Source organism: Taudactylus pleione, unplaced genomic scaffold, assembly GCF_031769625.1.
Source record: "Taudactylus pleione unplaced genomic scaffold, aTauple2 ptg000040l, whole genome shotgun sequence".
NCBI classification, from domain to species: domain Eukaryota; kingdom Metazoa; phylum Chordata; class Amphibia; order Anura; family Myobatrachidae; genus Taudactylus; species Taudactylus pleione.
In genome coordinates this window covers 20,720,016-20,741,911 of record NW_028284442.1, presented here as the reverse complement: position 1 = coordinate 20,741,911, position 21,896 = coordinate 20,720,016, and the positions used below count along the sequence as shown (strand labels likewise).

General features: G+C 39.9%; 1 protein-coding gene across 5 annotated transcripts in view; it reads left to right on the top strand.

The window, feature by feature from the left end:
• Positions 1–746: 746 nt before the first annotated feature.
• Positions 747–21,896, top strand: part of HAL (histidine ammonia-lyase) — a 59,171-nt gene continuing 38,021 nt past the window's right edge. The window contains exons 1-12 of one of the 5 annotated variants that reach the window (XM_088454591.1): positions 747–919; positions 2,987–3,100; positions 8,984–9,236; positions 10,631–10,691; positions 12,782–12,809; positions 14,357–14,431; positions 14,887–14,959; positions 15,042–15,108; positions 15,823–15,860; positions 15,966–16,091; positions 18,158–18,297; positions 18,893–18,940. In XM_088454591.1, the coding sequence (XP_088310717.1) occupies positions 8,990–9,236; positions 10,631–10,691; positions 12,782–12,809; positions 14,357–14,431; positions 14,887–14,959; positions 15,042–15,108; positions 15,823–15,860; positions 15,966–16,091; positions 18,158–18,297; positions 18,893–18,940 (903 nt within the window). In that variant the 5' untranslated portion in view covers positions 747–919; positions 2,987–3,100; positions 8,984–8,989. The other 4 variants (XM_088454592.1, XM_088454594.1, XM_088454595.1 and 1 more) reach the window with 4 other exon arrangements.

Genomic DNA, 21,896 nt, shown 5'->3' with positions numbered 1-21,896 from the left:
TAAATGTCGAAAGTTCCTCTTCAACTTTTAGGAGTCTTGGGAGATCAGATTTTAAAAAAAGTAAGCAGGGATTGACCTTTGTAGGTTTCTGGAAGTCCGATCAGTTGCAAGTTATAATGACGTGATCTATTTTCGAGATCATCTCATTTAGTTTTCATCTGAGAATTAGATTTTTGTAGTTGGGAGACCAAATCTTTGAGCTCAGAAACATCTTGCATTGTTTCTGCAATGCGTTGTTCATTATTATTTACTTTTGTAGAGACCTGCTTAACATGATGTTTAAGATCCTGAATGGATGCCGTAAATTTTTCAGTCTGTGCTTGCATGAGAGGCTCCATGGTTTCACGGATAGCTCTGACTATGTCAGAATAGGTATTTGCTTGAGCATTCTCCATATTTATGGAGTGAGGAGAGTCAACTTGGTATGTTCAACCAGGAGATGATGACTTATTTTTTATCAGAATTAGATGTTGGGGAGGAAGCTTGTTTGTTTTTATATGAACAAAATTTTTGCAGTTGTCCCTTAGGCACAGAACTGGCTTGAGCAGATCTTTGCATTACACTGAAAGTGAGCACATAGGTTGGAGAAATATAGAATGTAGTTTATGATCATGACCACTAGATGGGGGCCCAGGATACGGAAAGTTAAATTTCGAGTTACTGTGGAATCTTTAGAGAGAATATAACTTGTTTGTTGCCTGGAGTGATAACCGTCTGGTACTCTGTGTATTCAGGGGGGGTTTGGGCGTCTCAACAAGGACCGGGTGGGGGTGGATATGCATATGCAGTATTTACCTTTGATACAGTGAGCTGAGCGTCATTATATATTTAATGAGGTTACGGAGACCCGACCAGCAGCCGCTCCGTGTGCCTGCAAGAATTCAGGTGTGCCCGGAGTCACCGGTACTTCTCACTGTAGGTTGGTATATGGGGGGCTGTCAATGTTCCGGTGGCTAAAAGATTTATTTCCCGGCTGGTGTGTATGTGTATGGCCACTTGAAAGAGGAGCCTCAGCAGGTGTATTTGGCGCAGAAAGGAGGCATGGGCTCAGCACAGTCTCCTCATACACTTCCGTCCCCACAGTCTTCACTGAAGGAGGCAAAAATTGCGGGCGGATCCCGATTCACCCCTCCTCACAGGTTTAATGTTCCCCTCTAGTCTCCCTGGCCAGTAGAGGGACCGGCAGGTATAGGCAGCGATTAGTGGTGTCTGAGGCTGTGCGGATGGAGGACACGAGGATCGCCAGGCAGGATGCGGCGTGGATGCAGCGGCCGGGGTGTACTAATTGAGGCCTCGGCTTCACAGAGTTGTAGGTCCCAACTGGCCGAATGGCCACAGAGAGTGCCGGAGGGCAGCAGATGAGGACCAGCCGACTGGGGACATACTAGACAACGTAATATAGATTTGGGGGTAGAGATGTCCCCCGAAAATCACTTTAATAATAGCCCGGCTGCAGGAGCTGATGTGAAGCACGTCCGCTCTCCACAACAGCCAAGCCCCACACCCCCCTATGGGAGACTTTGTAATACATTTATACCTACAGGCAGTGCTGTAATTCCCGGTGCTGCCATACCCGCCCCCTCCGCATGATGTCATGCACTCGGAGCCTGGCACGGGGCGCAGGAAAGCCCTGTTATGGTGCTGCACTCAATGAACAGATAAACCATATTAAACATTTTTGCAAGAAAAATGTAGAGACAATCATACATATGAAATATGCTCAGTAATCATGAGAGCTAGTTAGAGCATGACAAAAAAATCCTCCATTTATAGGTGAAATAACTGCGGTACATCAAAGAAAATCAAATGTATAAAAATAGCGGTATCCCATATTATATCTAACATAAAATAATAGAGAAACAAACAAGTGTGTGGTCAATAATCATATAGACCCTCCCCCCCTGTACCATAAGTAGCCTCTTTGGCAGAAGGAAGAACATAGCTAGAAGTCACAAAACATGCCTGTTACCGCATACAGGTAGAAAACCATGGGCTGCTTGACTTCATGTGTCTCCAGGGAAAAGTTGCTGGCCTTCCTTCAATTACAGTGTTATGATGTGTTATCAAATGTAGCTAATTGCAGTGTATTTGAGAAACAGGGAAGCAACATGATACTGTTGGTCTGGGAGCAGAGATGGGTGATGTACAGTGTCTGTACACTTCTCTATTAGTAATGGATTGCAGTAGAAATATGGGCAAATAAAAATAAAACAATAATTTGGGGGTCATGAAGGAGTTGGATTTGTAGGTAATCCCAGTAAGGTTATGACAAATTATTAAGAGGTATTTATTGCTTAGTGTTACTCATCATTGAATTTATGGTGTGCTGTTAAAATTTTACGGATAACAGAAGTTATCTGGAAATAAGTGTTATAAAACAGTCACCTCTTTCCTTGTTATCTACAGGAATTCTTTTTGATCTTTAACTTTTCTGTCTGCTAGAGGGAAACTGGCTGACTGGGAAATCTTGATAACAGAAAAAAACATTTATGATTATTCTGAGATTATGAGTATTTCCATGAATATTCAGAGCTGGACACATCTCGCACTAATGTGCCTAGTGTATTATTATTATTATCCTTTATTTATATGGCGCCACAAGGGTTCCGCAAATTGCACCATGCCTCATGATTTGGGGGCCACAACCAAGGACCATTTGAGAGGTCATCTTGCTGCGTCGTTTGGTATGGTATAGTTGGAGTGGATAAGCAGATTGCATGGGGAGATCAGGAGGGATGCCGGAGATCAAGGTGCAGGCACAATCCATAGGTATGGTGGAAGTGTGGTGGTAGATAAAAGCAGTCCTTAATAGCAGAAATTGGTGATCTGTTAAATTCTCCTTCTGTTCTCCTCCTGTTTAACTCCTGAATAACTCCAGCTTTAACTTAAATGTTCTATTAACACTTTAAACTATGCACTAGTTTATAAGTCATCATCGTGTACACTATTTGTATGTGGCTGGTGTTAAATATATGTCTCACTACAGGCATATAGAATATACGGGATGTAGTCGTCATGCCAGCTGTCAAAATCCCGGCACCAGAATCCCGTCAGCACACGGAAACCCGGCTCCAGAATCCTGATAGCTGACATACCCACTGTAAGTATTAGGGTTAGGATTAGGGGCTAGGGTTAGGCTGCAGGGGGGGAGGGTTAGGCTGTTGTGGGAGAGGGTTAGAGTTAGGCTGAGGGAGGGGAGGATTAGGTTTAGACTGCAGGAAATGTGGGTTAAAGTTAGGATACTTAAGAATTTCTGCCAGTATTCTGACTTTCGGGATGCTGCTGTCAGTATTCTGACCACTGGCATCCCAACCGGGATCTCATACCCCACCCCAGTATACACATAATTACTGGTCTGCACATGGGTGTATCTATAATGAGTGCAGGGTGTATAGTACACATGGAGAGGGCCATAACAAATGCGCCTTGTGCCCCCTTACATCCCGACGTCATGATGTCACATGGAGGGGGCAGGGCCGTCAGCACCTGTAAGTGCATCGCTGACCTATGGATGCTCCAGATCAGCTGCAGACACTGCATTATGCCTGTATGGAGCATCTAAAGGACAATCCGGCAGCAGCGACATTCTAGGAACCCTGCTAGTCAGAAGCAACGGCTGTGGGGTGGCGACGGTGCCAACCACAGAACCCTGCACTCTGTGCCATGGCACCAGTAGCACACTCCTAGTTGCAACCTTGCACACAGACCCCCGAGTCCAGGGTGGACCACATTGCATACCTTGCATCCATACATTATGCTTACCTCACTAGAGTCAGGCGCCGACGTTGCAGATATCACTGGGAAAATGGCGCAGCCATTACTGAACGTTGCCTACGTGAGAACACTCTTCCCATCCCATCATGTCTCTCCGGTCATAATGTTTGATTTGTGTCAAATGTATTTTACTCTGCAATCGCACATTTGCGTGCAGTAACAGTGTGGAATTGTACAGAGCTATCGCATAAGATATGCTTTGCAATTTGGCATAGTACTCACTCTCCATCAGCCAATCAGAGTAGGGCATGAATCCCACAGAGTTTCTGCTAATGTTTTATGTGTCAGTAGTATGCTCTGTAAATTGTAAATTAATTTCCAATATTTACTTTTGTAGCTTGGGAATCCTTGTATTTTAGTGGCTGTTTTAGGTAGTAATATTGTTCTAGTACCAAATATTATACAGCACTGTAAAACATGCTGACCTTTATAAACAAATGTAAACCAGCAGTGAGCAAGGGCACTTCTGAAGTCTGCATTCCTCTACTTGAAAAACACAATTTTATTGCAACATGCACAGGAGACACCTCCCAATTTCAGCCAGGCAGCAGCAAATTTCCCTATCGATTGTAAGCTTGCGAGCAGGGCCTTCCTCCCTCTATGGGCCGTATTCAATTAGCCGCGATATATTCGCCGCCGCTGGCGGAATCTAGTTTCCGCCTACATCACGTGTTTTGGACGCGGAAACTTATCGGGCGCGCCCCCACTATCTGCCCTATTCAATTCCAATGGACGCGAAAACGGCAAGCCGTGAGGTCGGAACAGGCAGAAAGTGCTGTCAAAAATGGAGAGATCAGCCTGACACCCCTCAAAAGATGCACTAACATTGGGGATCAATATAGATGTCCCCGAATAGCCCTACTGGAGCTATTTGGGGTACTTAAGTGCTGTCCATTTCCTCTAATTAGCATATTTGCACAAGTGGTGAAGAATAGAATTAAGCAGGTTTTTTTAGAAGAAAATAAGTAGTCCTGTCAAATTTGGGGTACATGAAAATGGGTGCAAGCATGGTTTAAAATTGTAAAAGTTATATTTTAAAAAACGCACTTTCGGCAAGCCCCTGTAATCAAAAACACACCTCACCCTTACTTGCAAACCCCCCAAAAGTCTAGTTCGCTAGTTTACAAGTTTGTACCCCCACTTTACACTTTTTCACCCCCATTTTCAAAGTATTTTTTTGGAGTGTTCCTCTTTATTCTTTAGGTTTTTTTTTTACGCAGTTATGCTTTGGGGGGCTGTCCCAAGGGTGCTGAGTGGTTTCCCAACATTTGCACCCCAAAACCGCAATTCTGCACTTCTTTTCACCACCTATTCAGAGGTGAATCTTTTCGCCTATTACATTGCACTACGGTTTCGCGTATGTGAAACCTATTTGGAATTGAATACGGTGAAAAGTTTCCGCCTGGCGAAATGACGTCATCCGCAATACTTTTTAGCCGAGAGCGGCTTTTCACGGCTACTTAAATACAGCCCTAAGTCTGTCTGTTATTAACAAGTTTTGATCTATTAATGTTTCCAATTGTGTAGCGCAGCGGAATATATTGCACTATATAAGAAACTGTTAATAAATTTGAAAACAGTGGTTCAAGGGAAAGCAGCGGTGCGCAGTGGTGAGATACAGTGTCGTATATTAAGTACTGTACTTCTTTCTTTTTTTTATAAATAAATAAATTAATTAAATGGTACTGCATGAAACAAATGCATTATATTACAATAATAAAGCATTTTTTTATGTTTTTGTTCTGTCAATGCCATTTGAGGATGGGTTACCAGAACAGGGAGAACTACCTTGATGCTCAATAAATAGGTTCCCCCAGGGTGGTAAGTGTAAGTGGTAACCCCGGGCCTGATTCATAGATGGACACTAATGTTGCCATAGCTGCTAAATTGTACGCAGGGCTGTGCGTAAATATGCAAATGTAGTAGCCTTTGGGATTTGTATTGAGACACCTACCTGCAACTTTGCAAATCCAAATGACTGCGTACTAAGACGCAGGATCGGTCACTGATCAGTCGATAATCGGCCTTCTGAGTAACCCTATGGTTGAGCAGAATGGCCGCAGGAACTGAGATGCCAGAGACTTGTTTACTGCGTATGGGATTGTAGTCGCTGGCTGAAACACGGCCCAAAAACAGTCGTGACACGCCTGCGTTTATGTCGTCACCCCCTCGTATCACACAAATAGTCCCTGCCTGTGAATCACTTTGCGAATAAATCCTCACTGCGGACAACAGACATTTAAACTTGATGCATGCGCAGTGTGACTCAGATGTATGCGCATTCTGACTCAGATGCACGAGCAGTGTGACTCAGATGCATGCGGAGTGTGACTCAGATGCATGCGGAGTGTGACTCAGATGCATGCGGAGTATGACTAAGATGCATGTGGAGTATGACTCAGATTCATGCGCAGTGTGACAGATGCATGCGCAGTGTGACTCAGATGCATGCGGAGTGTGACTCAGATGCATGCGGAGTGTGACTTAGATGCATGCGCAGTGTGACTCAGATGCATGCGCAGTGTGACTCAGATGCATGCGGAGTGTGACTCAGATGCATGCGGAGTATGACTCAGATTCATGCGCAGTGTGACTTAGATGCATGCGCAGTGTGACTTAGATGCATGCGCAGTGTGACTCAGATGCATGCGGAGTGTGACTCAGATTCATGCGCAGTGTGACTTAGATGCATGCGCAGTGTGACTTAGATGCATGCGCAGTGTGACTCAGATGCATGCAGAGTATGACTCAGATTCATGCGCAGTGTGACTCAGAGGCATGCGGAGTGTGACTCAGAGGCATGCACAGTGTGACTCAGAGGCATGCGCAGTGTGATTCAGGTGCATGCGCAGTGTGACTCAGATGCATGCACAGTGTGACTCAGATGCATTCGGAGTGTGACTCAGATTAATTATTATTATTATTACCAGTTATTTATATAGCGCACACATATTCCACAGCGCTTTACAGAGAATAGTTGGCCATTCACATCAGTCCCTGCCCCAGTGGAGCTTACAATCTATATTCCCTATCACATGCACACACACATACACACTAGGGTTAATTTTTGTTGGGAGCCAATTAACCTACCAGTATATTTTTGGAATGTGGGAGGAAACCGGAGTACCCGGAGGAAACCCACGCAAGCACAGGGAGAATATACAAACTCCACACAGTTAGGGATTAATGTGCAGTGTGACTCAGAGGGATGCGCAGTGTGACTGAGGTGCATGAGCAGTGTGACTCAGATACATGTGCAGTGTGACTCAGATGTATGTGCAGTGTGACTCAGATGTATGTGCAGTGTGACTCAGATGTATGTGCAGTGTGACTCCGAGGGATGCACAGTGTGACTGAGGTGCATGAGCAGTGTGACTCAGATACATGAGCAGTGTGACTCAGATACATGTGCAGTGTGACTCAGATGTATGCGCAGTGTGACTCAGAGGCATGCGCAGATTTATGCGCAGTGTGACTCAGATTCATAATTTGATAAATCAGTCTCTGTGGTCAAAATGCTCATGGGCCAGTGCTTTTTGTTTGGCCCCTGTATTATAATCCGATTCAATTAATGTAAACCTTGGCACAAGAGGAAATCATTATTCACATGTTAAAGAGTCAGAGGTAAATTTACTAAAGTGAGAGTTTTTAGAAGTGGAGATGTTGCCCATAGCAACCAATCAGATTCTAGCTATTATCTTCTAAAAGCTGCTAGATAAATGTTAAGTAGAATCTGATTGGTTGCTATGGGCAACATCTCCACTTCTAAAAACTCTCACTTTAGTAAATTTACCCCTCAGAATTGTCAGGTAGTGATATGGTTAATCTCCCTGTAAGGTAACACACCTGGTTTGTGTTTGCCAGTCATCTAGTGAAAGACGTGTCAGAGCACAGCTCCTACCTATAAGAACAGCTGCGTCTTCCCAGGCCACTGTGTATGTTTACTCCATTACAAAATCACCTTTCTGTTTATTTATCCTGTTATAACAGTTGTTTAGTACATAACACTGAACTCAATTTGGATGTCTTCACTTCCAGGTAGTATGTGGTGGCTGAAAACTTAATGAATGGAAAAGGATTCAGAAAGTATAGATATAGAATTTTATTTATTCATTTATTTATTAATATTGACCCTTATTTCCCAGAGTCAGTGGAGGAATTTGAATGGAACATAGGTACATAGCAGAATAGTGGACAGGTGACTCTTTTTTGTTTTGCTAAATTTTAAAAAAAAATTGATCTGTAAGGTAGCAGATTCCACACAAGTGTTTACAATGCAGATATGAATTATCCTTACTCAGTTACAAAAAAATTCCATAAAATACCCTTTTTTTTTTAATCTGCAACATTCTTCAAAACTTGGCCCATCAAATACACTTTCTTGTATGCAGTATCCTAGCTTGCATGTATGTATGTCTGTGTATATATATATAATAAATTTATTCTGAACCTCCATTTGTTAATGTGTTAAGCTGGCCATCCACTATATAATTTTCTGTCAGATACCTGTCCTATCTGGCTGGTTGGAATGAAAACCTGGTAATGTACACTGAAAAAAGGACAAAAAAAATAGTTCAAGTTGGTTACATTTAACCAATTTGTCTGAACAACCATTTTTGGCTATTTTTCAGTGTTTATGAGCAAATGGACGATACATTACCAGGTTTTCATTCCAACCAGCCAGATTGGACAGACATCTGACAGAAAATTGTATAGTGGATGCCCAGCTTTAGACCACTGGTACAGGAATTGTCCATCTGAAAAGTCACTAACAAAACATAGGAATGCATTTACAATATGTTTCTTTAGAGTCCATGTTTTATAGTAGTAAGTTTTTTTTTTTACATATATTTATGGAAGTAATGCATTGATTATATGAGATTCCAATATGATGTTGCTGTTTACAAATAAGTGCAGTTACAATAAGAAAACTTTATGGTATTTGAACATCTGAACCCCTCAAGGTGTTTTTGTAGCACATCTAAAGAAGGTAGGAGTTCGTACTCTGTTTGCTATTGGTCACCTTTCCTCAATCATTAACCTTAAAGGCAGACCTAGAATTTGGGGAAAAGCTGCCAATTCCATTAGTGACCTGTATTCCTTCACTGAGGAAATGTCTGCATAGCTTGCAAACCTAAACCTGAGCATCTTCTTTTTGAATCTGATTTAAGAATCAAGTCAGGTTTTTTTGTTTTTTTAATCTTTTCAGAGTATTATGCCAAGATACACAGTACATGTGCGTGGAGAGTGGCTGGCAGTGCCTTGTAAAGATCCTACTAAAACCGTTAGATGCCTGGGCAAGGAGGCACTGAGGCGGTACATAAAGAATAAACCTGACAATGGAGGGTTTGAGTCTCTGGAAGATGTTAAGTTTTACCTTCGAAGATGTAAAGGTCTGGGTTTAATGGACCTTGATGACAAATTGGAAGATGCATTGGAGAATAATGAGTTTGTCGAAGTTGGTGAGTACAGGAATATTTCTCATTAACATTGGAAAGTTTGCAATGATTTTTTATATTGCCTTTGAACTGTTAATATGTGACTGGTATGTGACCACCCTCAAAGATAGAATTAAATTGAATAATGTATGGTAATACAGTTATGGCAATCATTCTGAAATATGTTTTTAAATTAAATGTTATCATAGATCTAGTATGCAGTTTGGCGCATTATTGAATTATGCCTAATATATTTTAATATAAATATTTTTGAACAATAAACATAAAATATATTGGTTGACTAACTCAGCCATGTAACCCTAGCCACGTATATCCTTACATAATCTGTAGCTTGGATGTGAATTAATTGCACTACAGCCATGCAGCTTGTCTAACCCATACTTGTCCAGATTTCTGAATTTGCAAAAATTATATTGGAATTGTAACAAAAATATGAATAAATAGTTTTTATATATATATATATACATACACATAGTCCAGAAAGCTGCACTCACTGTTATAAAAACTCCAATAGTGGGGTGCTCCATTACAGACATAAAAAAGTCCAGAAGTATATAAAGTCCAAATAAATGGGATAGGCACTCACCAGTTAGTAGAAAAAAGGTTCTAATCACTCACATGATGTAAGGCAATAGTCGACGTTTCGGTCCAGATAGACCTTTATCAAGACGAGAAATTCACCACCATGACTCAGCCACAAGTAACCCCAAAAGGGGTTACTTGTGGCTGAGTCATGGTGGTGAATTTCTCGTCTTGAAAAAGGTCTATCTGGACCGAAACGTCGAGTATTGCCTTACATCATGTGAGTGATTAGAACCTTTTTTCTACTAACTGGTGAGTGCCTATCCCATTTATTTGGAAATATATATATATATATATATATATATATATATATATATATATATATATATATATATATATATATATATATATATATTTTAGTTTGGAAGGGTAAAATATACCTCTATTGGAAATGATGCATATATACAGTGTATATATAAATAATGCTGAAAGTGTAGTACTCTCCACCTACACTTTCACAGACATATATATATATATATATATATATATATATATATATATATTATGACTCTTATACAGCTGGGCTAATCATTGTTAATACTGTCATATCTCCAATACAATACACTGGCACTCCTGCACTCTCTGTGATGGGGCATATAGCCCTGACTTGCTCCGGTGCCCTCCAAGGAGGACAGCACCACCAATTTACAGTAGCCACAAGAAACAGGCCTCACTGGAGGGATTGACCCATTAAAATTCTGTTTATGAGACTCAGAGTGCCGCCTGTTTCTTGTGGCTAAAATATATTTCATTCTCAGATACATGAATATAGAAATATGGATTTTTGTTATTTGTTTAATTTTTTGCTTCTTTAGTTGTTGAAGGAGATGTGATGTCACCAGATTTTATACCATCTCAGCCAGAAGGTGTTCATTTGTATCCTTTGAGCAAACTATAAATGATATATAGATATTAAGCAATGTCCCTATGAAATAGATATTTCTTACAACCCATTTCCAACCCATCTGTATTACATTAAGGTAATGACAAAGGTTATACACAGTGGACGAATTTCAAATATTTGTATTACATGGATCAGTAAGATCGATCTTAGAGCATGATAAAACTTGTAGTTCCCTAGCAGTTGGAGCAAAACAAGTTGCCTACTGTGGATTATGGAGGAACCATTATTACGGAGTTTATATATACGAGGGTACAGGAAAATTTGTTTTTACATGTTAATGCAATACAACTGCTTAGAGAAATAAGAAGCATTTTAACTGTTAACAACAATAATAATAATAATTTTATTTATATAGCGCTTTTCTCCTAAAGGACTCAAAGTGCTTTACATTTACAGTACAAAATACAAAATAAGCTTAAACAAGGGACATTAGTGAAATGCTTGGGTGAATAGGTGAGTCTTGAGTCTATTTTTGAAGGATTCTAGAGTGGAGGCCTCTCGAACTGTGCGGGGAAGTGAGTTCCAAAAGGTTGGAGCCACAAAACTGAAAGCTCGACCCCCAGACGAATTCCGTGAGATTCTAGGTACTGTTAATAGTCCTTCGTCAATGGATCGCAGTAATCGAGTGGGACAGTAAGGAATCAGAAGCTGTTTCAGGTACCCTGGGCCATGGTCATGAAGGGCTTTGTAAGTTATTAATCCAATCTTGAAAGCAATTCGCCATCTGACAGGCAGCCAGTGAAGGGAGTAGAGAATGGGTGTTATGTGGCTGGAACGGGGCTGGTTGGTTAATAGCCTGGCAGCTGCATTTTGTATCATCTGCAAGCAGTATCATTTTTTTGCTGGGAGACCGAGGTAGAGGGCGTTGCAGTAGTCTAGGCGTGATTATATAAATGCATGCATGACTTTAGGCAGATCGTCTGAGGGAATTAAGTGCTTGATTCTGGCTATGTTCCTCAGATGAAAGAATGAGGATTTGATTGTGGCTGATACCTGATGTTTAAGTGTCAAGCCACTATCCACTATCCAATCATCAAAGAGAGACAACTGTATCAAATATGTAAATAAAAAAAGAAAAGAAATAAAATGGAAAGAATATAGAAAAAAAAGGAAAAGTACAAGCTATATTAAGCTATTGTTAATCATGTCACCCTAATATGTGGCAATGTGATGGGGTGCGAGAGCACAAAGTCATACACAGAAGTATGAAGAACTCAGAAGGCCCCAATTCAGACAATCACAATTTTTTTAAACACTGACTTAAGGCCCCCATACACCAGGCGACATATTGTCCTGCGATGGGATCGAAAATGCCGATTCGGCGGCTATCTATGTTCTCTGATCCGTCAGAGGATCGGTGAAATTATACATGTTAAATTTCACAGATTTTCAAATCACGATCATATTTTGATCAAAATCTGCAAATCTGTGAAAAACATGTTGGATTTCACTGATCCTCCAACCAAGCATCTGGGAATCGCAGCATTGCAGCAATCCATCGTTGGTCTATTACCTAATCATCTAATCAATTGTGGGAGAGAGAAAATAAATTACCTGCTGCAACAGGAACCATTCTGTAATTAAATAATATATCTTTTATGTGTGATGGTGGGATTGTTACAGTAAACATATCTATTATATTTATCATCTATAAATCACAATAATGAATAATTAACTGATATTAAACAAACCAACCCATCTGTATAATAAAGTATAATTTGGTTAAAATGTCTTATTATCTGAGAATACGTCTCTGTATTATTAACTCCATTAAAGCAAACAGTAGTATTTTAACTTCAAATGCAGAGATCATTATTACAATTGCATTATATATTGTATAAATAGGTTTAAACTGAAAAATGTGTTACTGTGTTGGCATTGTGTACGTTATTACCGTTTAATTTGCCATGACAGTACAATTTAATTTTAATTATATGGAATAAGTGTATTTTATTTTCATTATAGTTTTATTACTATATTTATTATTTTCAAGTATATTATACAATTCTTTTGCCAAAATCTTGGATTGTATCGAATTTGTACTTCCGTAACAAATACACAGATATAGTAAATATAAGGAACCAGAACAGGTGACTTTTTTTTTTTTTTTCCGTTAATAACATACAAAGAGCGGTATTCGATTAGTTTCAAAAAGTTTAGCCTGCTGGACTATTCGCCAACATCGTGAGTTTTGTACGTGGAAACGTATCGTGCGCGTCCCCGCTATTAGCCATATTCAATTACAAACCACGCGAAAACAGCAAGCAGCAAATTCAGAGCAGGCGGAAAGTGCTGTCAGAATTTGGGAAATCAGCCTGAAACCCCCCCAAAAAAAGATGCACTAACATTGGGGAACAATGTAGATGTGTTCGAATAGCCCTAATAAAACTGTTTGGAGTACTTAAGTTGCTTCACTAGCTTCTTATTAGTGTCTTTGCACAAGTGGTGAAGAATGGCACTAAGCGGTATTTTTGTGTGAAAATAAGTAGTCCTGTCAAATTTGGGGTACTGGAAAATGGGTGCTAGCAAATTTTTATGTCTCTAAAGTGAACTTTTAAAAAAACATGAAAGCCACCCTCATATATGTACCTGCAATCCCAAAAACACCTGACCCATCCTTACAGCACCCCAAGAAGTCTATTTCGCTATTTTTATGCTTGTCCCCCCACTTTGTACTTTTTCGCCCCCAAAACGAAAGTACTTTTTTGGGGTGTTATATTTTTTTCCAGGGACTTTTTGACACAGTTATCCTTTGGGGGGCTGTCCCATGGGTTCTGGGTTGTTTCCCCACATTTGCACCTCAAAATAAACATTTTGCACTTCTTTTCTCCTGCTATTAGGCAAATCTTTTTTGCCTATTACATTGCATTGACTTTCCGCGTAGGCGATAATCGTCTGGAATTGAATTTGGAGATGAGTTCTGACCACGCGAAAAGCCCCGATACTTTTCGGCAGAAAACGGCTTTTCGCTTCTAATTGAATACGGCCCTAGGCTGGAGATACTACATAGAATGTAAAGGAAAATTATAAACACCCTAAAGTTTATCACTTTAATGATCGTAGCTAGACTGATAGCTAATGATTGAGATGGAAGTCTGAATTCTGCATGCCTGTTTTGACCTTTAACAGTTAAACCTGTCACACAAATCTCTATGTCCATGTAGAAACATAATAACAAATAAATACATGGTCTTGTGTATTGATAAACTTTTTCACTATTGTCTCTGTGAAGTTATATGAATTTGCAGAGCCAGCGGAAACTCATTCGGCACCCTAAGCAGCACTCCTCCCACATATGGCACAGACATTGCAAATCTTTGAATCGGGATAGGGGGCTTGCGCACGACGATGAGGGTATAGTCGTGTCATGACATTGTGCTGAGAAGTGATTGGCTGACAATTATTTCCAACTATCCTTTCACTGCCGAGTATACCTAGGTGCGAATGGCTCTCTTACAACAATGAATGGGACATATCTCCCAAATCAAAGGAAGTGACCGTTTATCCATGTACATATTTGTCTAACCAGGGAAGCTTTGTTGTGTGAGTTTTAATCAGTAGTCCAAAGTAACTTATTGACTATATCTATTTGACTATCTATTTAATGTTGTGGCAATAACAAAATCTTTCTGTGCAGTATATTAACATGGATGGAGAGAGTTTGACAACAGTAGATTTGCTAAGCCTAGGAAAAGGACTCTATAAAATAAAGGTAAATACAATTTCACATTTCTACTTAATATCTATATAATGTACAAGGTCTGCCCCATCTCACCAATGCGTGGGCAATTTAAGCCTGGGCGTGTGCCCCAATGGCTCCCATTGCGAGGGAGACAAGACAGACCTGGAAGAAGAGGACTGGCCGCTGGCAGAGTGCGAGTGGGGGTCAGAACAGAATGAGGTGACCTAGCATTTGCCAGGTCCAATAAGCTAGCAATAAAATCATGTTTTCATAGTAGAAGATTATTTTAGCACTTTGAGTTAAATACAAGCCATGCCCTTGATTGTTAACAAGATAACTGTAATGTCTAGTCCTATACATGGTATGACAACCTCAATCTGCCATACTAATTTAATTAAAGAGTAAAAGATCACAAAATATTAATAATTATGTATTGTTTTATTACCAGCATTGTCATTAAGCACATGCATATATTTTATTTACAGCTCACTGCAGAGGCTGAACGCAGAGTGAAGCAGTCCAGGCTTCTCATAGAGAATATTGTGCAAGAGAAGAAAGGTACCCAAGCTTTTCATATGACCTAGGGGGCAGGGTTACTGAGGTGTGCATTCTCTCATGTGTGACGTCCAATCTATTGCAGTGGTGTACGGGATCACTACAGGATTTGGGAAGTTTGCTCGCACTGTTATCCCTGTCAGCCAGCTCAAGTAAGTACGGTAATAAACTTTTGTGTGTTTTATAGTCCTGTTCCTTTCAAACCACACAACTATCAGAGGCAGGGATTGCGTTTCCTTTCTTTCATTGGAAAAATTATTAATACAGCACTGGAAAACACAATGAAGCAGAGCCGTAACTTGGCTTAAATGCGCCCTGTGCCGGCCTGCCCGTTTAGTGCCCAACATCATACAGATGTGGCCAGTAGCACTGGTATTGCAGCACTGAATGGAGCATCCTCTCAGACTATTGCCCTCAGACTATACAACATCATTCAGCATACGGTGGTTAAATAGTATTTACTAACCAGACTGTCTTATGCAGAGCCGTAACTAGACTTTTTGGTGCCCTGTGCCAGAAAGAGCATTGACGCCCTTCCCCCCCCTATTTTTCAAATAGGGACATAAAACACGCACCTGAAAAAGGGCCATGGCTTCATGGGGAAGGGCCAGGGAAGCGATAGGAGAGGCCAGGAGATGCTGGGGATAAAAGAAGAGGAAGCTACAAGTGAGAATGATAATAAACAGAAAATTGACAGGTCCAAACAGCGCCCCCTGCGGTGCCCTGTGCCATGGCACAGGTCGCACCACCCTAGTTACGGCTTCGGTGTTATGTTCTTTCATAATAAAAACAATACATGCTGGCTGGTCCTACCACAGAAAATGGAGACCGGTGTACATATGTACTTTGTTTTTCCTTCCATTTAGGGATCTTCAAGTCAATCTTGTACGGTCTCATTCAGCAGGTAATTTCATATTTTCTCCCATGATATTTTGTATGCCTGTGTGTTTACACCCTAATATAACTATTTTTAATACATCAATGCAATGTGGTTTCCATGCATTAACAGGAGTGGGAAAGCCTCTAAGTCCTAATCGTACCCGCATGCTTTTGGCTTTAAGGATCAATGTCTTGGCAAAAGGATATAGTGGTATCTCTCTAGAAACACTACAACAAGTGATTGAAGCATTTAATGGTAAGTCTGTAAGGCCAGCATTATACATGTAATACAATATCCAATTTGCGTGAAATAGTAGCTTTAAATTGTTTGTGTTATTATGATGCCTATTCCTAAAGCTGTGGTCTGAGAAGTATTTGCTCGTGATACAGCCTGATTAGCAGCTGGTGGTAAATTTCCTCTCCTCTCCTCTCCTCATAAATGTTCTGGTTTTAGCTTATATTTTACACTGTATCTAGAAAACTGGTTATTTGTATTCGTGTGGCAACATTTCAGTGAATTGTTCATAGTGAGCCATTTATGAGCTTATACTGAATAGTTTTTTTTAATTCATGACACTTGATGGCTATTTTAAAGATGAAGACATTAATACATTGATTTAACTACAGTATTGTTGGCTAGCTGTGGAACACATACAGGGGTATTCAATATGGGAGCGAAAAGTCCATGCTGGACTTTTCGCTCCACATCAGAGATTTTCCTGGGATAAAGTATCGGGCGTGCGCCCGCTTTATCCCTGTATTCAATTTGAAAGCTGCGAAAACGGGACCCGGCGAAGTAGGATCGGCGAAAAAAAACGAAGTTTACCTGGAATAAATTGTAGGATCCCCCTAAAACTGTAAAAACATGGGGGATCACTATGGGTACCCCCGTTATAGCCTGCAAATGAAAGTCGGGGATTTAATTAGCGGCTGCAGGTGTTTTTTTTCCCGAAATTGAAGAAGTGATGCAGAAGAGCACTTAGGTTTTTTTTTCGTTTTTTTTAAGTGGTCCCATCAAATTTTGGGGTACATGAAAATGGGTACTAGCATATTTTTAAGTCCCTAAAGTCTTTATTTAAAAATTCTGCAAATATGCATCTGCCGCTACTAGCCTATTCTAGAAAACACCTGCCGCATACTTGCAGAATAGCCCTGAACCTATTTCCCTATTTTTAAACACTTTTTTTTCCCATTTTTTTTTTTTTTCACCCCAAATTTTCAATAATTTTTTTGGGGTGTCCCTATTTTATTTATTTTTTGACAGTTTATTTTAAAATGACATTCCCAGGGATGCAGGCTATTTTTTTTTAAGCCTGCACCCCTAAGCCCCAATTCTGCACTTTTTTTTCACCACCTATTCAGTGGTGAAAAGTTATCCCCGTCTTTTCGAACCTGCGAAAAGTCTTTGAAATTGAAAACAAAAACCAGCTAAAATGACGTCATCTGTGCGAAATTATCGCAAAAACTGACTTTTCGCCCCAAATTGAATTGCTCTGTTAGTGGGAAATGTAATGGACTGCAGTTTGGTGATATTGTGGGTCTCAGGTGATCTTTTATTTTTTTTTTCGAGTTGCAAACTACTGTATTTATTGAACTGAAACTGGGTGAAAAGCTGCCATTGTCTAAAGCAATATGCCATGCCATTTTGTAGGAGCTTTTATTGCTGTTATTGTTATTTCAATAAAAAAATACAAATTGGTGAATATATTAACCTATGGTTATGCAAACTTCAGGTTAACACACTGAAAAAAAATAATAATAACCCAAATAAGAAGTGATAACAGGTGAGCTATAGTGGATATAGCAGCTACAGTCCCCTGCCTGTCACTGTTTTAAAAAAAAAAAAAATCTAGGAACACCCCATCCTTCACTGTGCTAATTAGGATTGACCTCTAGGGGGACTCTAATTAGATACATGTAAGAGACACACTTTTTATTTTTTAAACCTAGTACCAACCAAACTGTATTACCAGGATGGGATGAATGCTACTTGCAGTGGTACCAGCATCCATAGATGTCTGTGCCAGTGACTGCATGTTGAACCAAACTGCTGGCAGTTTAAAGTTTTCAAGTCTGTCACACATCAATGGCAATTTGAAAAAGCTGCTGTGATTTTTGTTTCAAACTTGCTGAAAGTATCACTCCATTACATTTCCCCCCTAATCATTACTTTTATTTTTTATTTTGTAAGGCTACAAAGACTATATTTGGTTATTCACAAACATGAACCTTGTGGATAATTGCAGTGTTGTTAATGCATTCACAGTTGTATTATGCACACTAATTACTGAAATGACTTGTTTTCTGTGTTCCTTTTTCTAGCATGTTGCTTGCCTTACATTCCAGAGAAAGGGACTGTCGGGGCTAGTGGAGACCTTGCACCTCTTTCTCATCTTGCTTTGGGCTTAATAGGAGAAGGCAAGATGTGGTCACCCAAAAGTGGCTGGGCTGATGCTAAATATGTAAGACAGATATGCTGCACTCTGACCTACCACTGCCTTGTAGTAAAATATGAATTAGATTTTTAACAAAATAAGTATAGATATGATACATGAGTAGTAATAACATAAAGTGGATTGCCGTAGAATTTAAAGATAATAAGAAAAATGGATTTTTGTCTAATCCAACCAGTAATTTGTCATTGGTTGATTAAATATGATTTCTGGCATCATTTACTGTAGCATCACAATGCTATGCAGTATAACATTTTATCTAGATAGTCTCTGGTTACTTCAGACTGAAGGCCCCTATTATCTCTCAGGTTACCAGAAGAGTGAGGTGATCATTGCCAGTTGTTAGACTTTTGTGGCTCTGTTATCGTAAATTAGCATTTTTAATGCAGTAGTAAATTCAAATCTAGGTATAGTATATGCGATCTCTCCTCCCCTATTTGCTGGAAGATCAGGGTAAAGGTCAGAGAAGATGGTGTTTGCCATTGTACATTTGGAAAGAGGTTTGTAAAGGTTTGATGGCTTTTGTACACAACTCGGGAAATGTGATTATGATTTCAATCCCTTTTCATATCTATAAATTACCTTTTTCTGTATTGTTATGCAGGTTCTTGAAGCTCATGGACTAAGACCCGTGTCTTTAAAACCAAAAGAGGTAATTTTGCTAGGAACTAATACAATAACAAGTCTTGAAGACAAATCCAATTATTATATCAGAAGAAATCTCTTTTAGAATGTTTGTTTTTGTTGTAGAAATACTGAAATGGTTATAATGTGCCAGTATAGTATCTGAAAGACCAAGTATACACTGCTTCAGTTGTGGGTATAGAGAGGGACTCTTACAGCATTGCATTCTAGAGTGTTATATCTAAACAGTAACTAGAGGTCTGGGCACCCCTGGCAAAGTGAATGTCCTAAAAATTAAACCCATTGTTTAGCTTTTTACAGAAAATCACCTGAAAAATGATGTATCTTTATTGGCCAAATTATGCTAATAAAATGCCTCCAAGTGCTTGAATGTTCATTAGGAGTATTGTGCCAGATGTTCTGCATTGAGTCCTGATATTTTTATCTAAAAATATTTCCCCATACTTTTTACATACTTGGGCTGCAAATTAAAATCTGCACAAACTCCCATTGAAACCCATGTTAATTTATCATATTCTCTAATTGAATAGCAAAGAGTCACGGCCGTGAGTTTTTCAGCCACGTTAAGCAATTTTCGGCTAATTGAGTCATCCCCATAAAAGTGACTGCCAAAGTGGGATGGAAATTTGAAGTGAATGGCTGAGGGCCTGCAAGCCACCTATGCCCTCAGAAGACAGGTGTCTGTATCCTATCCTAACCCTGTCGGGATTCTGTCAGCCGGGATCCCGAACCCCGGCATCCCGGACCCATCCCCTCCTGAATCATTCCTATTTTATGAAGCTTTATTTAGATCCCATATTTCAAAAAGCAATGTGCATACATGCGCCTTTATGGTCAGATGAAAGCCTAAGTGGGTTGCTGTTCTAACGACAGTATCAGACTTATAACAACTTAACAACTGCATAGTCCTGCTTAACAATATTCACTCACATATTTATAGATGTGCCACTTCTCATGTGCACACAGGGGTAACCCTGGCATAATCTAAATACCTTTTCTGACGTGTGGGTTTGCCAGGTTATTGAAGCCTTATTATATCTGCTGCACTGACATGGTATCCTTTACTATTGGTATAAAGTGGAAATTCTGGTGATGCATTGAGTAAAGTATTTTGATAAATGGAATTGTTCTATTAAATGTTTAGTTCATACCACAATATACATAAATTACTACAATATTGTAACAAAATTGTTTGTAATCGTTCTATTCAGCCAATTCTGTCTTAACCAGGGCCTACTAGGTTGTTTAAATGGTGCCGCAACTTAAATTGGTCTGTCCATGTTGCATGTTACTAAATGGTCAAATGCAGTTCAATGCCAGTACTAGGGGCAGCACAGTGTAGATACAGACATGCATACATAGGCACCATATTCTCTGAGCCCGAATTCTATTGAACTGGCACCAAGGCTTTAGGACACATTCCACAACAATGAATCACCAAGACCTTTTCTCTATCATCACTGGAACCTGGAGTATAGAGTCTCCTCTAGGGCTTTTGACACTTGAAATCATTTAAAATTTTAATTTCCATACTCCCTGACCACTCAGTCCTTATTCAGCCAAGTAGAGATTGGAAGAATTTTTTTTTTTTTTAAAAACACCCCTGGGGGTATTTAAGCTATCGCCTCCCTTCTCCTGGTACCTTATTCTTGCCTCTCAGCTGAGGGGCAGCACAGATGGTGTAATGGTTAGCATTACTGCCTCACAGCACTGAGGTCATGGGTTTGATTCCCATCACGGCCCTACCTGTGTGGAGTTTGTATATTCTCCCTGTGCTTGCGTGGGTTTCCTCCGGGTACTCCGGTGTCCTACCACACTCCAAAAATATACTGGTAGGTTAATTGGCTCCCCAAACAAATTAACCCTAGTGTATAAGTATGTGTGTGTACATGTTGCATGTTGTAGGGAATATAGATTGTAAGCTCCACTGGGGCAGGGATTGATGTGAATGGCAAAATATTCTCTGTAAAGCACTGCGGAATATGTGTGCACTATATAAAAAAACTGGTAATAATAATATTATTATTATTAATAATAATATAATATTATTATGACTTCAGGATACATTCCACAACAATGAATCACCAAAACCTTTTCTCTATCATCACTGGAACCACCTGGAGTATAGATCTCCTCTAGGGCTTTTGACACTTGAAATCATTTAAAATTTTAATTTCCATACTCCCTGACCACTCAGTCCTTATTCAGCCAAGTAGAGATTGGAAGAATTTAAAAAAAAAAAAAAAAAGCTTAAATACCCCAGGGGTGTTTTTTTTATCGCCTCCCTTCTCCTGGTACCTTGTTCTTGCCTCTCAGCTGAGCATTGCCGGTCAGCTGTTAATGATTAATTGTAATAATATGTGGTCAAGGTAGTATATATGGGACCCTCAATTACTGTAAATTTACTGAACCAATGGAATCGCAATCCTGTCTCTTTGCTTCATATCATCAAAGGGTCACCATAGAATCTCTCACCTGAACATAATCCAAGGTTACAAAATCAAGGGATGTCCCTTTCAGAACTAGAATGGAAAGCTCTTGCGGTAGAATACAACTGAACACGATGCGGCACTCATCGATTTACAAAGGTGGTGCAAGGCGCATGATATCCCAGCGAAATACACCAACATTTTGGAGTTGAGAGCTGACTGGAAAGCTGTTTTACACTTTCAAACTTTCTTACTACACAAACATCTCAAGATTTTCAGATAACAGAATGTAAGCTCTCGTGAGCAGGGCCCTCTCACCTTTGATTTCTCCATATAATTATGTAATTTGCAGCTGGTATACATGTAAGTGTGGATTTGTCTGTTACTGTCTAATTTGGTCACATTTGTATTTCTGTAATTTGCTGTACAGTATGTCTCAATGGAACCAGAGCCGGCCCTAGGCAGAGGAAAACTAGGCAAATGCCTAGGGCATTTGGTACACCTAGGGCTGGTGACAGCGGAGGTTTGGACGCT